This window comes from Platalea leucorodia (assembly GCF_965183815.1).
Source record: "Platalea leucorodia genome assembly, chromosome: 3".
NCBI classification, from domain to species: domain Eukaryota; kingdom Metazoa; phylum Chordata; class Aves; order Pelecaniformes; family Threskiornithidae; genus Platalea; species Platalea leucorodia.
In genome coordinates this window covers 56,665,550-56,686,917 of record NC_138825.1, presented here as the reverse complement: position 1 = coordinate 56,686,917, position 21,368 = coordinate 56,665,550, and the positions used below count along the sequence as shown (strand labels likewise).

General features: G+C 42.2%; 1 protein-coding gene across 1 annotated transcript; it reads right to left on the bottom strand.

The window, feature by feature from the left end:
• Positions 1-698: 698 nt before the first annotated feature.
• IYD (iodotyrosine deiodinase) lies at positions 699-18,967 on the bottom strand (the record flags this gene model as incomplete). Its single annotated transcript, XM_082307932.1, has 5 exons — positions 699-881; positions 4,949-5,105; positions 6,909-7,068; positions 9,119-9,313; positions 18,787-18,967. The coding sequence occupies 5 exons, from the start codon at positions 18,965-18,967 to the stop codon at positions 699-701; spliced, it is 876 nt and encodes a 291-aa protein (XP_082164058.1).
• Positions 18,968-21,368: the final 2,401 nt, after the last annotated feature.

Genomic DNA, 21,368 nt, shown 5'->3' with positions numbered 1-21,368 from the left:
TGATAGCTGCTGTATGATCTGACTGTGCCTGGAACATGTATAAATAAAGGGTAACAAGGAAATTACTCGGATGCCTTGTTCCTACTAGATCTCCCCCAGCTGAAGACACTTGTACCAGCAATAGTTTAAGAAAGCCTAGTATAGACAAGGTTTCTGAGATCAATCAAGTAGGGAAAATGCTACTGTATAAAAATAGCTTCCTCCAATACGGAACTGAACACAGTGAAGGGGAAGGGGCGTTTAAATAGCACACACTGATCAAGATAAGACAGCTGAGTTTGACCTCTATATCTTTTAATACAACCTCCATTAAAATTCTGAAGTGAAAATAACTGTGTAATGGTAATCACAAGAGTATAAGGAGAATATACATTCCAGTTCAAGGAAAGGTTTGTCCCTACAATGCATAAGAAAAATCGAGTGATGAAGGTCATTTAAATGCCATTCTACATGTCCCCTGGAACAACTGCCTGGGCTCACTGGTAATAGCACCTGTCAAATGCATGGTGCTTGACTGCTCGCTGCTATTAGTAGAAGCAGCCACCGTGATTAGACTAGCACTAAAAGAAATACAGGTGTAAACAGCCAGAGCAGCAGTGACGTAGGAGGACGATACACAGAAACAGCAGCGACAACTTCAGCAAGCTGCTGCTTACTAGCTGGCAGCAGGGATGGGCTCCTTCCTTGCGGCCCTGGGCTCACATGACCACCATGATGTCTTCCAGCGGCTTTCGGGTCAGCGCAGGCACGGTAGCATCTTTCTTGGGATAGCCAACGGGGAGCAGCAAGAGTAGCTTCTCATTTGCTGGGCGCCGGAGCAGCACCCGGAGTTGGGGGCCGCAGTTGAGGGGTGTGGAGGTCACGGTGTACAGACCCGCGTTCTGCAGCAAAACAGACAGCAACAGAGTGAGACAGAGGTCTGTGCTCTATCTTTTTATCCATTACTCTCACCAGTACACATTCTCCTATTGACTAGCCCAGAAATGCTGCTTCATTAGACAGGTTTTGGAACATCTGATTTACTAATAGCCTCAACAGTACCACAAAAGACACCTGCTTTTCTTACAGAAACATACAGCATTTCTCTGCCACAGCAACAGCACAGGCTAATGGAAATAGCCTTATTCTGCCTGATATGTCTGTATGTTGTACAGCAGGAGCCTGCCTGCAGTGCTCAGTGTAACGGGGGACCCATGGCTACAGTGAAGTTGAGAGGCAGTTGTGGGGATATCACTGGAATGCCAGGTGCCCACCCAAGCTGCTCTATGCCTCCCCTCCTCAGCTGGATGTGGGAGAGAAAATATAATGAAAGGCTTGTGGGTTGAGACAAGGGCAAGGAAAGATCATTCACCAATTACCATCATGGGCAATACAGACTCAACTTGGGGAAATTAGTTTAATTTATTGCCAATCAAATCAGCGTAGGGTAATAAAAAATAAAAAATAAATCTTAAAACACCTTCCCCCCACTCCTCCCTTCTTCCCAGGCTTAACTTCAGGTAGGCCAGGCAGTTAGGTTAACAGGTTGGACTCGATGATCTCAGAGGTCCTTTCCAACCTTAATGATTCTATGATTCTATGATTCACTGCCAATTTCTCTACCTTCGCCCCCGCAGCAGCGCAAGGGGACGGGGAATGGGGGTTGCGGTCAGTTCATCACATATTGTTTCTGCTGCTCCTTCCTCCTCAAGGGGAGGACTCCTCACACTCTTCCCCTGCTCTAGTGTGGGGTCTCTCCCATGGGAGACAGTTCTCCACCAACTTCTCCAATGTGAGTTCTTCCCATGGGCTACAGTTTTTCATGAACTGCTCCAGTGTGGGCCCTTTCCACAGGGTGCAGTCCTTCAGGAACAGACTGCTCCAGCGTGGGTCCCTGACAGGGTCACAAGCCCTGCCAGCAAGCCTGCTCCAGCCTGGGCTCCTCTCTCCATGGGTCCACAGGTCCTGCCAGGAGCCTGCTCTAGCGTGGGCTCTCCACAGGGTCACAGCCTCCTTTGGGCATCCACCTGCTCCGGTGTGGGGTCCTCCACGTGCTGCAGGTGGATATCTGCCCCACCATTAACCTCCATGGGCTGCAGGGGGACAGCCTGCCTCACCGTGGTCTTCATCACGGGCTGCAGGGGAATCTCTGCTCCGGCTCCTGGAGCACCTCCTCCCCCTCCTTCTTCACTGACCTTGGTGTCTGCAGGGCTATTCTCACTTCTTTCTCCAGCTGCTGTTGTTCTTGCTGGTCCCCGTCCCCCCCCCCCCCCCCCCTTCTTAAATATGTTATCCCAGAGGTGCTACCACCATTGCTGATGGGCTCAGCCTTGGCCAGTAGTGGGTCTGTCTTGGAGCCGGCTGGCATTGTCTCTGTCAGGCATGGGGGAAGCTTCTAGCAGCTTCTCACAGAAGCCACCCCTGTAGCCCCCCGCTACCAAAACCTTGCCATGCAAACCCAATACATTTCACCCCTTGCCTCTATGAATCACATATTTAAGAATTATCATTAAAATCCACATTCATCACACAATCTTCACAAACATCACTCACATCAACAAAAAAGAATTCCCCACACTAAAATTAAAATAACATCATCACAACACCGAACAAAAGTGGACAATTTACACACAATCCACCCCTTGTCCTTTCACCACAATTACAACAACCAAAATTCCTCAGATCATTCCGCTCTCTAACATTGTTCAGTCCATGTTTTGCCCATTACCTCTCCCAATTACTATCCTTATCTTGAATTCCTTGTGCGCCAAGTTGAACACCAAAAAGGACTGTCATGTTTTAACCCCAACTGGCAACTCGGCACCACGCAGCTGCTTGCTCACTCCCCGCAGTGGGATAGGGGAGAGAATCGGAAGGGTCAAAGTGAGAAAACTTGTGAGTTGAGATAAAGACAGTGTAATAATTAAAGCAAAAGCCACATGCACAAGCAAAGCAAAACAAGGAATTCATTCACTGCTTCCCATCGGCAGGCAGATGTTCAGCCATCTCCAGGAAAGCAGGGCTCCATCATGCGTAATGGTTACTTGGGAAAACAAACGCCATCACTCCCAATGTCCCCCCATTCGTTCTTCTTCCCCCAGCTTTATACACTGAGCATGACATCATATGGTGTGGAACAGCCCTTTGGTCATTGGGGTCAGCTGTCCCAGCTGCGTCCCCTCCCAACTTCTTGCGCACCCCCAGCCTGCTCACTGGTGGGGTGGGGTGAGAGGCAGAAAAGGCCTTGACTCTGTGTAAGCACTGCTCAGCAGCAACTAAAACATCTCTGTGTTATCAACGTTGTTTCCAGCACAAATCCAAAACATAGCCCCATACTAGCTACTATGAAGAAAATTAACTCTATCCCAGCCAAAACCAACACATCATCCCATGGGGTTCATCTGGCTCATACAAAGAAACGTTTCTGTTCTTGCCCCCATACAGCTGGCAGGAAGATGTCTTACAGCTTTATGACCATTTGTTCCTGCTCAAGGAACCCTGTACCCAACAGGGATAGGGGGCACATTCTCTGCCTCAGAGTTTGTCACAGGAGTCTGTTGCCATCTGTCACAGTGGCCAATGTTTGGGCTTATGTCAGAACCCCAAAATAGGTCTATGCATCACTCCTCCTCTCATACAAAATCTCATTAAAAAGCTAAATGATCTCACAAATAGTAGAGAGCTGACACTATCCCAAATCTGACCCCGCACCTGAAGGACTTCCTTAGAGTTGTGCACGTGGATTTCAGTCTCTCTATGTCAAGCAAGCATTTTGGGAGGCTTTGGGATATAAAAGTCAGCCAGGGAGAGGTGCTCAGGCAATGGGCCTTTCATGTTAAGTAACCTCCATGGTCTTCTGAAGAGGAGGGGAGCTAATAGTGGTGGTGCTGAATGTTATGAGTCCATGGCACTGTGTTCTTTAATGTTGTCAATTAACTTCTAAGAGCTGGGAAAGAGACAGCACTATGGAGTCTAACAGTTGGTAGGGAGAAGTCTCACCTGATGGTGGACTGGCTCAGGGGAAAGTGGAGCCTTGTCAGCCCCACTGCTTCTGACTAAGGCGCTAGTGACACAGCGCTGGTTCTGCCCCATTCCCTGTGCATCCTCCTTGCTCTCAGCTCCACCGAGGGAAAATACAGAGCCCTGTGCAGCTGCAGAGAAGCAACACCCCAGCAATGGGCTTCTGCACCGCTCACTTCTCAGATTTCCCATCCTGAAGATCCTCCTAAGGAACAGCAATGTGGGCAGGGACGTGTCACTCAAAACAGAGCAGAGGAGAAATGGCAGTTCCTGGTAGGAAATTGGCCTAATATAAGAGGTGGCACCTTGCTGTTATCCTGCTGGCAGGTCAAGTTCGCAATCGGAATAGCTTCACTATTTAAGCACTTGTGTGAATACCTCAGATACAACAAGCAGAACTGAGCACTGAGAAACCACTGAGAAAATCCATCTGTCTGGTGTCAAACATGCTGAGCTTTAGAAATTAGTTCACTTTCAGAAATGCCTCAGAAAGACTGATTGAAATAGTACAGCCTGTTCTGTGAAATATGTCCCTGATCTTTTTTCCAGCATTGTATACTAAAAATGATTTGGGGTCAAGCCATTTTTTAGGGATTAGTGAAAAGAAGGGGCCAGTACAGCCATGCTTGGGTAATCTGTCAGCGTAAGGCAGAAACCACAGGGGCTGAAGCTTGTGCTGGGAGAAGAGTGACAACTCTGGAAGTACGCTGCATTACATTTTTCTTCTTGTTAACCAGTACTGAGGGTAGGAATCACCTTCTCAGCTGTGGGCCTGTACAGAATAACTTTAGAACTCAAAACTAAGACATATTGCCAGAGATTGGAGTAATCCAAAAGACTGATAATGTTAAAATCTAAATTGGGTTCCACCCTCATTTGGGCAGAATAGTCCTGGTATGTAATGCAAACCAATATATTGACTCCCAGTGTGCTGGTTCTGTCAATGTACCTGCAGTGCAGCAAGCAGGATACCACAGGCGATAGAAACACTGATTTCGTTGTAGTAGTGGGTCTTCTTTTTGCCATTTGGAAGCTGCCCATATACCTGCTTGAAAATGAGGATCAGATAGGGAGCAGTGTCCAAGTACTCTTTGATCCAGTTTGTTCTGCAAAAGAATAATGTTTAAGACATTTATTTTGTGACCTTTTCACTTTCCCGTAAGTCACATTTACTATCTACAAAGGGGCACTAAAGGTACACAACAATTGTAGCAGTAGACTAAAGCTTAGAACATTTACTGCAAAGGATTAAGTATTATCAGCTTAAATAGAAACATTTAAAAAAAAAAAAAGCTTGAATAGAGTTCACAGTTTTAACAGATTTGACTAAGGAGTTGGTGCTCTCACTCTGAAGAGTTGAATTGCACAAAAATAGGAGATAGTTCTTGACCTCTTATCTGTGAACTGGCCTCATGAGCATTTGCCCTTGAGATTATTTAATTCCTGGAATTTTGCAGACTTGCAGCTCCACCTGTTACCAGCAGTGCCAACTTTTTTGTGATTTCAGGAAAAACTGCTGGCAAAAAAGTTCAAAACTTCTGGGTCTAAGGTGCAAACCTAAATATATTCTGTTTCTGGGTATTTCAGCCCTGTTAGAATTCATTTGGTTCCAAATTTTTTTAATGACAATATACACAATTATGATGTAGGATTTAGATAAGAAAATGTGTGCTTTCTACTGTTCACACTCAAAATATAAAAAATACTATATTTTAGTTGTTTACAGAGCACATAAATTTACATAGCACGTACGCACCTGAAAAATAATAACATTATGAAACAAGTAGGGCAAATCAACCCTATAAAGCTGCGCATATGCTTCGTTTGACAAGTCAAGACTCAGCAGACGTCTTCCCATTGTGTGAAGTTAAGCAAGTCAGTCAGACTTTGGAGGGCATTTGGAACAATTAAATATTGTATAATTCAGCACTTGCATAGGGACAAGCCTCGGGGCTACCTCAGTCAGCAGCAAAACTCCCAATGGCTTTGGGAGCTTCGTTGTTTGGCAAACAACAGGAAAAAACTGGGACAAGAGTTATGGCAACAGAGGTTACATAGAAAAAATAATGATGGAGCCAAATGCTTGGAAAAGTTTCAAGATGGAGAGTATATAATCCCTTTTACTGGAGGCCTTTATGAACTTGCCACCAAGGCACAATTCTACACATATTTTTAAGTTTTTCTTTCCAAACATGCATCTTAGAAATATATTAAAAGCGAGAGGGGGGAAGAAAAGGGAAAGGAAGACTAGAAGAAATCAAGACAAGCTTCTTTTATCACTTCAGTTTTCTAGACTGTGGTGCTTTCAGCAAGATCCCCATCATCTTGAGAATCAAGACAAAGCCATGCAACAGGAAAAGGTGTGCTGAACATGAGTCTCTTATTTCATCCTTCGTCTGGTAAGACTGAAGTACACAGGCATAGTGAGTTTTTCTTTTGTGTGTACCAGTCAGGTGCTGCATCTCACCTGGCCCTTAGAACAAAGCAGCCAGAATTAACGTATACAGATAGTAAATTTTTTTTCCAGCTCCTGATGAACGGGAACTCCGCCTTCCTCAGACAGGAGTTTCTTCTTCCCAGCTGTAAATTAGCAAAAGGACCACCATATAGCAACCCTGGCAACTCTCTCTCTGGGGCAGTTTCTGACCCTACCTTCCTTTTTCTGTGATCAGGGAGTGGGAGATATTTACAGCTGCCCTCCTGAGCAGCACCAGAACACTGGGGAGAGTTTAAGGAGCATGGACTTGAAAGAACATTTTTAAAACAAGGTTTTTAAAATCGAGTTGAATATTTTCAGTTGTTTTTTTTTTCTTCCCGAAAATAAGCATGACTAAAATTTCCCCATATAGTGTTTCCTAGACCAAAACACAGCTCCCTTCAAACCCCTTAGCCAATTGACTTCTTCATACCTCAGTCTTTTCAGGTCATTAACCCATCTGTCTCCCATCCTTTTTTTGTAGTTGATTTCTTCTTCTTCTTCTACGATCTCACGAATCTTATGTTTTAAATATGGATCTTGAACTACCACAAAGGTCCAGGGCTCCGTGTGCGCTCCACTGGGTGAAGTACCTTTATACAAAAACAGGGAAAGATGAAAACCCAGTTGGCACAATGCTGAAGGAGGGTGTGCAGTGAGAGGTATCAGCTCTTCTTCGTGGGCTTTCAGACTGACCGACAGAGCAATGGGAAAGCAAGTCGATGAGATGGGAAGAAAAGGACTAGATAAGTTCTGGCAGACAATCTCTGTTCATTCGTTTCTTGAAGAATGTGAAGTCCCATTCAATGACAGAGGTTCATCCTTTCATACAGCCATCATACAGGAAACAAAAATTAGGGATTTGTAAAAATTCCTTTGTGGTTCTTACGATGAGGCAGTACTATGGTGCAATATATGCACACAGTAATGTTAATGCAAAGCCTTGTGCCCAAAGCAACACACTGAATATGCAACCAACTCTGAGACATGGTTTTAGCTGAAGGGCAGAGCTAATGGCTTTCAGGGAAACAAGGCTAAGCGACCACCCGCAGGAATCTGTCGCTGACTGACAAAGATGAGGAGCTGCACAATGCAGACATCTGCCATATAGCATGCGAGTTTGAATTTGTTGTCCCAAAGAGAGCTGGTGTATGTAGGTGTGCACATATTAAGGCTGCACTTGCTTATTCAGCCTTGATTACTACACACCAACACCACTGGAGAATATTTTAACTGCCTAGCAGATGAAAGTCAGAAGCTGAAGAATATAGATATCTGTACAAGCTCACAGAGAACTACGTTAAGGAGACTGTTCAGGTCTCTCTAGCCCCTCATGCACACTTTAAAAATATTTGCAGGTCTTGAACATCTACTGTATTTGCTTATCTAAGCACTGATTTCAGTTTAAGAAACACTGAATAAGCAGCTTGAACTATCTTTTATATTAAAATGTGTTTATACCATGAACTTTGTCTCTCCTCAGGTTTGGGTAAGAACTGATGACATTTATGCTTTGCTTTGTTTTCTTTCCCTCCACACAACCCAAAGCTTCCAGGGTTACCAAGTACTTCATCTGCACTCCAGACTTGTTCGCCTTGCTGCATTTGCCAAAACATGCTCAGCGTTTTAATGACTCCCAGCTAATTAGAGGAAGATGGAGACTCGTTACAGTGCAGTAACGAAGCAGTTTACAGTTTTTAAAGGGAAAACAATGCACATCAATTGCTCAGAATCTCTATATTATTAATCCTGCTAGAGGCTACTGAACTTTTCTCTAAGGGAGCTTGTGAATATTTTCTATGCTCACAGCAACTGGTTCATAGAAGAGGAATAATGAGGGTCAAAACCACTCCTGGCTGAAGTCAATGTTACTAAAGCAGAGAGGAGATTAGGCCAGGACATTACAGTAATGATTTGAAACACGTAAGTTCTCAAAAAAAAAAAAAAAAAAAAAAAAGAAAATTCTTTTCTGACACTCAGTTCAATAACCTCGACCAGGGTCCTCAGCATAGCTCTCCAGTCATATACAACAGGGGCCTGGCACTGATGCTGAAAGGACTGGAAAAGGTTTTTTTGTTCTAGACCAAAACTTTTTTCCCATAATAAACCCCAACCATTTATGTCAACTGAAATATTTCACGAGTGGGACAATTTCATCAACTTGTTTGGGGAGAAAAAACAACAAACAAAACCTATACATGATAAATATCAGCATAATGAATGAAATTTTAAAACCTGTGAAGTACACATGGTTTGCCATTTTTGAGAGAAAACACTTCAATATTTCTATTTGAAAGATGTTTCACTAAACTGTACATCAATTTTATTTTAAATAACATTTTTTAAATCTTGAAAACTAAATGTTTTGTTTCATGCTGTTGAAATGCTCTTTTTCCCTTTTGGGTGCACTGCAAATACAAAGGAATTGGGAATGCTCCAAACCAGTCCCTGACATACAGCTGTTCAAGCTGAGTAATTTCCAATCAATTAATGGGTGCTCATGCATTATGGCTACAGGTGAATCTAGGAAAACCATAAGTCAAATGCCAATTCCCTTGGCTTTTCCACATCACTTTTACAGTTGAACAGCAATGCTGATCCTTTTTTTTTTTTTTCCAGACCTTGAACCACTCAGTACCATACCTGCTGTTCTGATGACATTATCGATAACCTCCCTGGGAACCGGTTCATCACTAAGAAACCTGACAGACCGCCTCTTATTAAGAAGCTCATAAAACATCTGTGACCTTTTAATCATTTCAGCCTCAGAGTAGCGCTCCACGAAGAAGGGGACATGGGCAACATTTTCATCAAGTCCTTGCCACTCTTCATCAGCCTCTGCAAGAAAATAAAAGTGGTTAGATTTTTTTGCTGGAAAGCGCTGTTTATATCTTTGGCATTCACCACCGTAATGCACTTTGGCCTGCATTGGCATACATTGCACTTCTACACCACTGGAAAGGCAAAGTCTGAGGTTCCAGTTGACACAACTCATTGATCTCTAGCTCCAGCTACTGAATAAACACCTTGTTTAAATACCGAGAGGCAGGAGGGTCCTGGCTGGCTGTACCAAGTGTGATCCACGAAGAAGTTATGGCCTTCTCCAGTCTGCAAGCCTGCCTGTAAAAGTGGGTTACAAGCTGAAACAGCAGTGAAAAGGCCAACCTTTCAGCTCGCTTTTCTCAGTCAGTAAACGTGAACTTGTGTCATCCTTCCTGAGCAGCCTAATTAGAAAAAAAAAATTAAATTACTGAAGCTAAGGAGAGAGATTAACTACCAAGATGTGTAAAATCTCCTCTGAAGAGCTGAATGTCAGCTTCTTCCACATTCATGTTTCATAGCAGAAGCAGTACAAGTCTAGGCTCTGCGCAAATGTGACTTTGTGGTTAAGTTCTTTGGTTTCACGATACTTTCAGCATAAGAGGAAATGGATGACAGGCATCTATACTTAGGATAACAACATATCAAATGTAGGATATTGTGTTTCTTGTCTTTAATTTAAGAACTCAAAATGGTTCCTCATTTCACTGAAATCTGTCTCTTTGGGGTTTTTTTATACCACAAAATGCATCTTCTGTTGTTTCTGAGATCTCCTCTTTCTCCCCTGCACTCCTAGAATCAGCAGGGATAGCATTTTTTGCAACTATGATGTGAAAGTTAAAGCCATTTAAATCTTGCATTTTGACTAGTCAATAGTATTGAGCAATCTGCTACAGAGGGATGAGTCAGGAAAAAATATTCCAGTTCTTTTTCAGTCGCCATTAGGCTATTATTCCAGAATCATAGCAATCTGCAGTGCAAATTCAAACAGCAATTATTTCTGTGTTTTAGTAGTATGCAGTTGCCTTAGAGACCAGGCTGATTTTTTGTTCATTTTATAAACAGCAGTGAAATATTCACAAGTGTGTCTCAGCATGTGCAAGAGGCTGCAATATATCCAGTTTCATATGTTGAATCTAAACAGAATGATTCTGGTTGTCAAACATTTCATTTTGCATACAAAGAAGTCACCCAGAAGGTTTATTTTGTTTAGCATTTCATGCCTGTGTTAAGTACTCTTGGTCACAGCCTGCAAGGACCTGGCTCCATGGTAATGGGAAGCAGTGACCCATCGTAAAAATTATTTTTGTGGGCATCTTGCACATTCAAACTAAAAAAGGAAGAGGATGCCTCTTCCTAGTGTTCCCTTTGTGGTTTACACTTAGTACAGTAGATTACTTACTATTCAATAGCAACCACCTGACTAGGACTTGCCCTTTGCCAGGATTCTGGTGATCTTCTCTTTCAGAAACATTTACACCCCCTTTTTTGCTGTTCCTCCTCCACACTTAGTGAAGGGAATACCACAGGGTTAAAAGGCTATGTTTCCACTAGCAAGTAGTGTGGTGCAATAGGATGTTGAGAAGAAGAGCTTCTGCTGGGGACCCAGTGTTCAACATCCTACAGGTTTGAGAGTGGTAGGCTAGCTGGGGAGGGGAGGCAGGGAGGCAGTTAGAGCTCTGCATCCTTCCCACCTCCTCTACGCTATGCATGGTACCGTAGGATGCCATTTTCAAGGACCACTATTAAGCTGGTAAAAGCCAATATGCAACCTCTCCTTCAAGGTTCACAGTGAATACAGTTGCGGAATAGTTTGCAGGATGCATATCTCTGCCTCTTGCATCTTTGCCTGGTGGTTTGGAAGAAGGTGTAACCCTCAGCCCAGAGGGTAGGGCCCATGTAATCAGAGGCACAGTGACCTTAGTTCAGTTTTACTGAGACAATTGCTGTGAAGATGTGAGAAAGAACATGAGCTAAAGCCATACTGGATGAGAAAGAAAAAACATAGAAAGTAAAAGCAAAAAACCTTCCACAGACAGAAGCTGAGACAGTGATGGCTGGCAGCCAAAGGATTTGAGAGAAAAAGTGATGACCCAAAAATGCATAAAACCCTAAAGGAAAAAATAAGGAGTTGGGAAATGATAGCAACTCAGCAACCCTTTCCGACTTGACTCAGGACTGTCTGTCCGGTAGAGAAATTCAGAAGGTGTCCGTCGATATAGACAGGACAGAAAATCATGCAAGCTTTGGCCACATAATCTCTCCTGCAAGCTCCTCTCAAAGGACTTACAGGCCTGGAAGCTGGATGGCCTCCTGCAACTGTCTTGATTAGTCCAATAAAATTAATTCTCCCTCTCCAAATCCATCTTGTGTATAGCAGTACTGAAACTACAACAAAGATATTAGTTGCTGAACTGAGATTTAGCAGTTAGTTACACAGAATGACACAAATCTTAATTTTATCCATAGGCACTCACGTAAGAGGAGTTTCTAAATGGGAGAAATATTTTCCTTATGATAACAAAAAACTTCCTGAAATCAGCTGAGGTTGTGCATTGCCTATCAGAAGGCAGAATCCGACCAGAAAACTATGCTGAAAGTAGGTATTGGATTAGTGTCTTGGTGAATATTTCAGGTCAGACTATACTACTTGTGCTTATATCAGTGTGCTGTAATAATCATCCCTATCCATTTCCCAAGCTTACAATGTTGAGTGTCCTGGGAAATAGACATAGACTATTTCTAGCCTAGAAACAGTCAAATAAAACTAACTCCAGGACCAAAGAGTTCTTATGTGCTGTCACTATTTATTTGCTTATGATGAGGTTTTTATCAAAGTTCAGAAAGTAGGAAATAGCACACATGCTATGCACCATACCTTTTATTCAGCCACTGATGGAGGAGACTTGATGGTCTAACCTTGGCTTCTAAGCAAATCCAAGCCCTGCTGGGTCATCTCTTTTTTTACTATTATTGCAAAACTATCAACAATCATTTTGAGTTAGAGATACCAAGGCTAGTCTATAAAATACTGAATATCTTTACAAAGGAGGTTTGTCAAGTGGGAGCAAAGGCTGGAGGAAATTTGTGTAATCTGTGTACCTGGTTTTGAAACAGAAGGAGAGGAAAGTCAGGTAGGTGATAAACCATCAACACATACATGAATGTTGAAGGACAGAAGGATGAAGAGCAAGATTAAATTACTTATATGGATGAGAACAGTAGTCAGAGAGCTGACTCAGATGATGTACTTAACCCAAAGAGGATGTTGCTTGTGGCCATTTGAGTGCAGAGGCCTAGACAGCAAACTGGAAGAGCTATCAGTGCCTGTACAGAACATGAAATAAAATGTGGCAGGGAGGGAAGAATGAAGATGCAATAACAACAGCAGTACCTGCTTTGACTTGTCCAGGAAGCATATAAATAAAAAATGGGCAATAACTGATGTTGTGGTGGATTGTAAAGAAATAAAAAGTAGCATGGCTAAAAAATGGGTTGCTTTTTGAGATGCACTGTCTTCTGGAGTAGTGTGAAGTCTACAAAGGCCCCCAAGGTCACATCTTTAAGAGAGAGTCATATTGCTTCAACCACATCATTGTTATGAAGTACCTGGCAGAAGAATGGCTTTCCAGGTACAGACCAAAGAGGAAATATTATGATAACACTGATAAAATGATAAACCAGGATTCCCAACTGAAGCACCCAGTATCTTAATAAAATGACCTGTTCTTTTCTCATGAAGTGACTCTCTCAGCTTTGGTTTCAGTGAGAGGGGAGGACGTTAAAAAAAAAAAAAAAAAAAAAAAAGGCGTCCCTAAACTGAGATTATCAGTTCATTCAATTTAATTGACTAAATGAAAGGGTAAGGAAAAGTAGGCCTATAACTGTGGCTCTCAATTTTTAAGGGGACGAACTTGCAGAAAATAAGGGATTAAGAAAAATTAAGTTGGAGAACTCAGATTGAAAAATTCAGGGAACAGGTAGCAGAGACATTTGGCATTTCTTTAAATCAGAGGTATAAAAATAATCTTAGATGTAATTGGTTGAATAAATATCTAAATTAAATGATCTATAGGCAACTAGGAATAGAAGAAAATTATTAGTTAGCACAGAAACCTAGGCCTTGTAAGTCAGAAAGTATAAAGCTTGCAGTATTAGCTAAGGCCAAGCTGTATTAAATTTTGTGAGGTTTGCATGCCTGTTTGTTTTTTTTTCCCCATGTAAGTAGAAGAGAAGAAAAGAAGTGAAGCTGCTGTGTGGTCTGGATGGTTCAACTTAATAATAACATGATGAAACAAGAAATGTACTTTCAAAGATGTTGAACATGGGACAAAATGAGGTGACTAGTGAGAATGAAATTATGAGAATCACCATATCTGAGCTTAAGTTTTGTAAGCAAAATTTAAAAACCTTAATGCACTCAAAACAGGAATACTGGCTGAAGCAGAAGAAGAACCCAGAAGTGAGAGAACTGACACACAAAACCAAAACTCTCACGGCAAATTTTTTTAATAATAAATTCATCTATTATTTATTCTCTTCCACCATGTGTCTACCATTCATTCTTAGCAGTTAACATTATCCATATGCTAAGCTAAAATCATTATCAGCACCATCTGTTTAGTGCATGCTCTCTATATCTTTAATTGCTGTGTTTGGACATGCTCCTGTTTGTACAGTCACGTTATACAATACTACAAATGTCTTGTTTACATCTCTGTGTGTTCCATCATTTGATGGACAACAGACATCCTGCTAGTCAGTCTATTATCTTGTTAGCCACATTCTCAAGATTGCCATCAATTCTGTTGTACATTTACGATAGTCATCAGGCTTCCTCCTTTCTAAGCAAATCTGAAATAGTTTTGGCTCAGATATCCCAAGTGAAATCTCATTTTAAAAGTACTATTTCTCTAACTCTATCAGAAATTCCTCTCTGGATACATCTTAGGATGATGTTTGTGTTCTTTGCAGCATTTCATATGGGAGGTTATAATCAGCCTACAAATCACGTAATAAATTTTGCCTTAGTTTATAGCAAAAATTCTTACCATGAGTTCCTAATAACAGAAACTCACACTGAGAACAATGACCTGTCATTTCGTTTCTGTTGGCCACTTATTTTACCTACATTGACAGTTCCCTGTGTTGTTGGCTCCCAGCTGTATGTCATTAAGAAATTTCACTTGTACACTCCTTGGTTTTATGCAAAGACCACTAGATAATATTAACAATTGGTCCTGAGACTGATCCTTGAGAAACCTCACTTGTAACCTCAGTCTAGACCAATGTGTTTGCTTTCCAAACCAGCTCTTTCAGTTTCTTCTCTAATGAATTGCTTCCTAAGCATAGAATTCCTCTCCAATCCTCTTTTCCAGTGTAAAGACATGATGCATAGGAAAACAATTAAATGTATATAAAGAAAGCTTTCAGATCTTTGGACTTAAAATGCTGGGCAACTGACCCTGTGGTTTTTTGCTTGATTAATGGCAGACTGCTACATAATCTGCCACTACAGGAATCCCAGTAGTAAATCCAATCCTGAACTGAGTGTGTGGCTAATAGGGAACTAAAAGAGATGGAGTGCCTAACTAGTGGGTTATAAATAGTGCTTAGCAGGCTGATCCTGGAAACCTCAAGAGCTGGTCAGGGATCTTAAGCAAAAGAAATAGCAAGTGGGAGAGGCAGATGCTAGAAGAAAGAAGACAGCATCAAAATATTGTAAAAATTACCTCAAACTGGAATATAGTTGCAGAAGGTTTTTTAAGATCTTCAGAGGAATGGAGTGGCTGTTTTATAAAGAGAAAATTTGCTGGTTTACCTAGTAAAAGGAAAGTTGAGAGGTAATCTGACTGCTGTCTATAAACCACAGGAGGGTATACACCAGGGCTGGAAAAGTATCCTTTGAACTAACAAGAGGGTGGAACAGGAAAAATGGGTATAGAGTAGTATTAAATAAGTTTGGGCAGGCAGAGGAGGATTTTTAACCCATAGAATGAAGTTCTGGAATGGTCTTCCAGCAAGGTTAAAGAAACAGGGTCAAAAAAGGCCAGTTTTCATATTCACTCAGCTGATAACAAAGGCTGGAGGTGTCTGTAGCAGCAGTGAGACAAACACAATGATGCACCATGGCCGTGTAAGTCCTGTGTTCCTAAATGACACAAAGCACGAACTGTCATTGAATTGGAAAATTAAACTGATACTGCCTCATTCACGTCAGTAGTACTATTAAAAGATATGGGAAGCCTTTGAACTTGGCGGGAGGAGAAATATTTCTAAGTGGGAGAGGTATATTATAAGAAGTATCACAAGCAATGAGCAGTCCATTTTCAGAAGAGATGGAATATCCGGGCCTTTGTACATTGCTTTGTGGTCCTTAAGTAGAGTATATCACCAAAGTCCCCACAATTAAATATGTAGTAATAAAATGCCTTTGCTATTCATCTCTGCAACTGATCCCCAGAGTAACAAGGATACAAATAAAATTCAGCCTTATCCTCCACATCGCTGTAAACTGGGTCCACCTTATCCATCAATTGTATTGATCTGAATATATGACCAAGAAAGCAACCAATATCCAGTAAGCTCCCTTGGCTAAAGGTTGGCCTTGTCTTTGCAACAGTCCAGATGTAATTGTGTAAACCTGAAGCAGTGGGAGATGAGGTACCACCACTTTGGGATCAGATGCCCACCACTAGAAGAGGGCCCTTGTGACTCATTGTTCAAGACAAGGCTGAAGAAGCATCTTTTTCATCTGTATCTACTTGGTAATCACACATGGCCTAATGCAAGACACAGCCAGATATACACACACACAGGCCATTCTTGCCAAGCCACAGCACAACAATCTCTCATTCTGGATCTCATAAACGAAGGAAAAAGTTACAGGACAGATGGATATGCAAACAAATCTGAAGTACTGCCAGCTAAGGCATTAAACAAACGGGCTGAGTGAATGCTTTCCACTTAACCACAAAACCGGGTTTCTCGCTGCTCTGAGAAACATTCTTCTCTTCAGCTGCCGAAAGCACAACACAGACAAGCTCGGGAGCACTTGGCCCTCCCCGCTTCTGCCCCTCACTGCCCATAAGTGACTCTACCGAGTCTGTCCAAGTAGTTCAGCTAATTACACCTCATGCTTTGCTGCTCAAAGGTATGCCCCTCTCAGGGGAAACAGCCCTGGCAGTGCCACTTGAGGGAAGGTTCACGGAGCTGATGACGCCCGAGTAAGTTCAGTGCTTTTCTTACGGAGCGCTTCACTCTCTTGGCAAAGCGCCCTCACTTTGGTCATGGCCAGGTATCGAAAGACTTGGTCTTCAGCTGCCTCTTCGTGTTTGTGAGGGGGCTCTTCAAAATTCTGCTTGTTCACCTATGGCAGCCCTAGATTCTAGCTTTAGACAAGGCCTTAAAAATGCTTCATTCTCACCTAACTCAAATCCTCTTTAGAGGAACTTTGCCTTTAAACACAAGCCAACTTGAGACATTTAAGTAGAAATGAGCTTTTGTGATAAAGTAAGATACGTTAGTAAAGTAATAGAACTTGCACAGCAGGTAAAATATTCTCTACTATTAAGAAAATCTCTGTTTACATCCATGTTGCCATTTCAGCATCTAGTGCAGTCAGTGAAAATTTTAACACGGACAACAAGGTGAATATGTTTTGATCCTCAATTATAGCATTAGCAGAGTAGCAGATCCTTACCAAGGTGGCCACATTCTCCTCTCACTCAGGCTGGGCTTTCCCCTTCTGCGGAAAAACTTCCCCAAGCATGATGCCATTATTTTAATTTTTCTGGAGATCAAAAGACATGCCTGTTTTGCAAAGATGTCAGTTTTGAACCACACAGCATTAAGTAAAAGATGATTATTTGTTGTTAAAAGAAACATAGCAAGAAAGCCTAATTTAATGTTGGATTACGTGGTACATTGACAGAGGTTTTCTTTAAAAACAAATAAATCTCCTTTTAGCAACAGTGCAAATGTGTCTATCTACCTTTAAATTGCTTACAAAAAATTGACAACTAGTACAGTTTTGAATTTAGCACCTGAATAAAAGGGAAAACAACTAAGACATTAAGGAATAACATTTTATATAAGTAGCTGTGGCAGTGAGGCTCCTTGTTAAGAACTAATCGGTTTGTTTATTTAGAGGATCTAAATTTTCAAACTGATAGAAACAGCTGTAGTCAAAGATGTCACTGATAATTCATGGATTATCACTTGAACTACCCACCAGAATTTTAATTTGCAGCAATTTAACTGAACTAGTAAGCCATTAGTGACAAAGGAAATATGGGATAATTTTATACAGAATCTGTTTTTCATTGTATAAAGGAGGGTACAACACATGAACTAACTTTTAAAGAAATTTTGTATATTTGGGAAATAGTCAACATGGTTTAAAAAGTTCCAAGTACCCACTATTTCTGGAAACTGATACACAACACTGTACCTCAAGCTACACTGAACACTGAGAAATAAAGAGAAATAATCGTTCTTAGAAAAAGGTATACATGCAGAAAAACAATATAAGTTTCAAGATTCCTAGAAGTGGACTCAGGCAATGTGTCGTTATGGGACAAAAAGCACATAAAAAACCTTTGAAACCAGCTTGGGTAAAAAAGGCTGTATTAACTGCAAGTTTAAAAACTTCATAGGAATAGAACTCTGTAGATTTTTATTTCACAAGGAAATGAAGGGAGCTTATGGAGGATAGTCAGGAAGCAAAAAGAAGGAAAGCTACACTTTGTGCTCAGACTTTTGTCCAAGCTGTGCATCAGAAATCACTACTGAAAAAAAGAAGGGGGGGGGGGGGGGGGAGATTATTCTGTACAGGTTCTAATATGCAGTTGAGTGAAGAGAGATTAGCAACATCACCACATTTTGTTCTTAACTATTTGATCAACGTACCTCCTGAATGATCCCAGCGCTAATCCAGCTAAAGCTCTCGTGGACAGTCACAGAAGTCACAAATGGAGGACTTCTGTAATAACTGTAATAAACATATTTCCAACTTTTCTGGGGTGCTGAGATCATATATGTAGCACTGGACAGTAAAGTGGGATGAGATGTCTACAAAATCAGCTTGCAGATAGAAACTTTCTACTCAGGTCTTCCCTTTGCTCACACTAATGAGGCCTAGGAAGATGCTGAGGTAACTTCAGCAGTATCTCCTTTCTTTTCCTACGTTCCTCACAGAGCCCCTCATAGGTCTGAGATCTGCTGGGCAGAGGGGCAGACAGTGGTCTTTGAAAATGCATTTTCTTTTTGCACTCTGACCTGTGGGATCTGGAGGAAATAGAGATTTACACCGAGTGACATGACATCAGGACAGCCTCCTTCCACAGAGCTGACAAGCTCAGGGCAGAGCAGCAGTAGCGCTATGCATTTCCATCACTGTGGAGAAGTCAAGAAGATGGCATCCTCTTTATTCATATCAGCAGATCAAATTCAAACAACAAAACTGCTCAGATGGATAAGATTTTTCTTACCTTCTTCCTCTAAGTGGTGGTCACTGCCATCTTTTAAATCTTCATCCACCCATGGGCGAGATAGAGGCTTGCTTTTAGTCTCACGTTTTTCCTTCTCCCCATTAGTCTTCTTCAGTATTATCCCAATCAAAACACATATAATGGCTATAAAGACTGGGGTTAGGGAAGAAAAGAGTGCCATGACTATGGAAACGCAGAGCCTTCCTTCCGAGTTCAATAGTTTCTCCCAAAAAGGAGAGGATGAAATGGGAACAGCAGGGTGGCAGTAAGCAGAAAGGGGTGGACCCAAGGTTCAGTCCTCAACCCTATCCTGCTTCTACTTTTCAGCCACCACCCCCACAATCTCATCTGTGATGTGCTTCTGCTGTTAAGCAGACTCAGATTTATATATTTTCTGGAAAGAAACTGCGTATGAGTAGCAAGCAGAGGCACTGCCCATATGCAAACGTATAAATTCCATCAAGTGCGAAATAAAAACAAACAAAAAAAATCTTCCAAAACCCCAGACTAAGGCAAGCCACTTCTCCCCCTTATTTTTATCATTATGGTGATCCCAATAATCTTGCTTGTAACAATGATTATGAGAAAGAGCCAAGTGGGAATGTGACTTTTAAAAACTGATGGCATCTCTTCAATGTTTAACTCATAAAATTAGTCAGCTTGCACGTATCCTAGGAAATCAGAATAGCGCCAATTGAACAGCAGCTTGCAACGCCACCCTTGGCTATGTAAACGGGTCAATAAAACAGATAAGTGGAGTGGCAGCATTACCTCCGCATGAAGCATGAATGAGAAGATTCACAGAACCCTGTATTCATCCTGGATGTTCTGGGGGAAGAAAAAAGAAGAATTCAGGGAATCAAAATAAGAAATATTTGAGGGCTGAAAACCTATCTTGCAGTGAATTTTAAAACTGTGATTTGGCTGTCTTATCAAAGGAAAGATTAAAAAGTGATAGGATCTTGGTCTAATCAAGAATGGTCAATGTCTAACTGCTTAACCCATTTTTTACCTCGGCCAGCTGCTTGGGAACTGAATCAACACAGCAGCACTGAATCGATGTCTTTGTCTGGGACTGTTGGGACATACTGGATAACGAAATGCCGGATGGCAGCGGGTGCTGAGGGGTGTGCTGGAGAGCAGGGGACAGGGGTAACTTGCCTGCATGCAGTCACCAGCACCCATCAACCCTTTTTAGCGCCAGCTAAGCACCAGCCCTGCCAAGCCTTATCTCATGCTGCACAGGGCCAGCTCTGAAGTCTCTGCATCCATGGCAAGTTAATCTGCATTTTGGATAAGGCCTCCCCAGGATAAGTGGGAGCAGCTGGTGGCTGTAACCATTCCAGGAGATGGTGTGCCCCAGGGCCCTGGCAAGTCATGCACTGCCACTGGCACCTGCTGGGGGCATTGCAGGTCCTGCCTAGGGCACCCCCTGTTTTCTTGATGTGGAGACCAGGGCACACAGGGGAGAGAGAAGAAGCTGGCGTATGCACAGGTTTCATCCTGACAGGTTCTCAGTCCATACTGTAGCCACTCACTTCTCTCACCCCACTGGTTTTGCAGCACTGAGCACACCCTTACTGGTCCCATTTGACACCACCAGTCCAAAGGTTCCCTGCTGTACGCTCCCTACCTTCCCATGCTTCAGGGAGTGCGGCTGGCTGCCTTGAAGAAAGGTCAGCGTGTCAGGAAACACAGATTAATGACCAACTTGGTGCACGGGAAGAGGAATGGGTGGCCATACTGGTTGGCCACACATGATGATAGTCTAGCTGACAGTCTGGGCATCTATCCTCTTTTAATACAAGCTCTTTGTATTAAAAGGGGCAAGGCCAAGCAAATTGCTTAGGTGTGCATATATTGTCTAGATGTGCTTAGAGGCAAAATGAAATTGCCTCACAACTTGGCTTTCCCAGCTCAGATACCAAATAAATACTTCACACCTATTGCAGTGCATTCTACGCATCACATAGTCCCCAGGTCCAAATAGGTCCTGGTCCTTCCAGGCAATATATGGGTACTGTGTAGGAAGGGTACCCCCAGAACCAGCCAAATGCCCACGTAAATGCATCAGAGATTAAATAAAAAGGACATGCAAAAGTTGTGCTTAGGTTTCTATTCTAATCCAGTAAAATTGGCAATAGACAGGCACCTACCTCTGGCTAAGAGGGTGACCTGCTTGAGAACTCAAGCCATTAATCTTCTCATCCCTACTTTCCAGTTGAGTTGTGACCTGGGACACCTGCTTGGCTCATTGATCTTGGGTTGCATGTTAAAAAAAAAAAACAATTCCCCCCCCCCCCCAAAAAAAAAAAACGTGCAGTGTACAGGAATAGAAAGGACAACAATTATCATGTAGAGAAAAAGAAGTAAATTTAACCTCTCTCTCCTTGATTTAGAGCAGATATTTAAACTCATTTGTCCTGCCTACTGGCCATGGGGAGAGATACTTCACCTAATCCCAATTAGAAGCATTAAATTTGTTCATGTGAGTAGAACAGGGACCTGCAGTTCCATCAGACAGATTTTCAACAGTCTACTACATGGCAAGGAAGGAAAAAGGAATGCGGTCTGAATGGCAC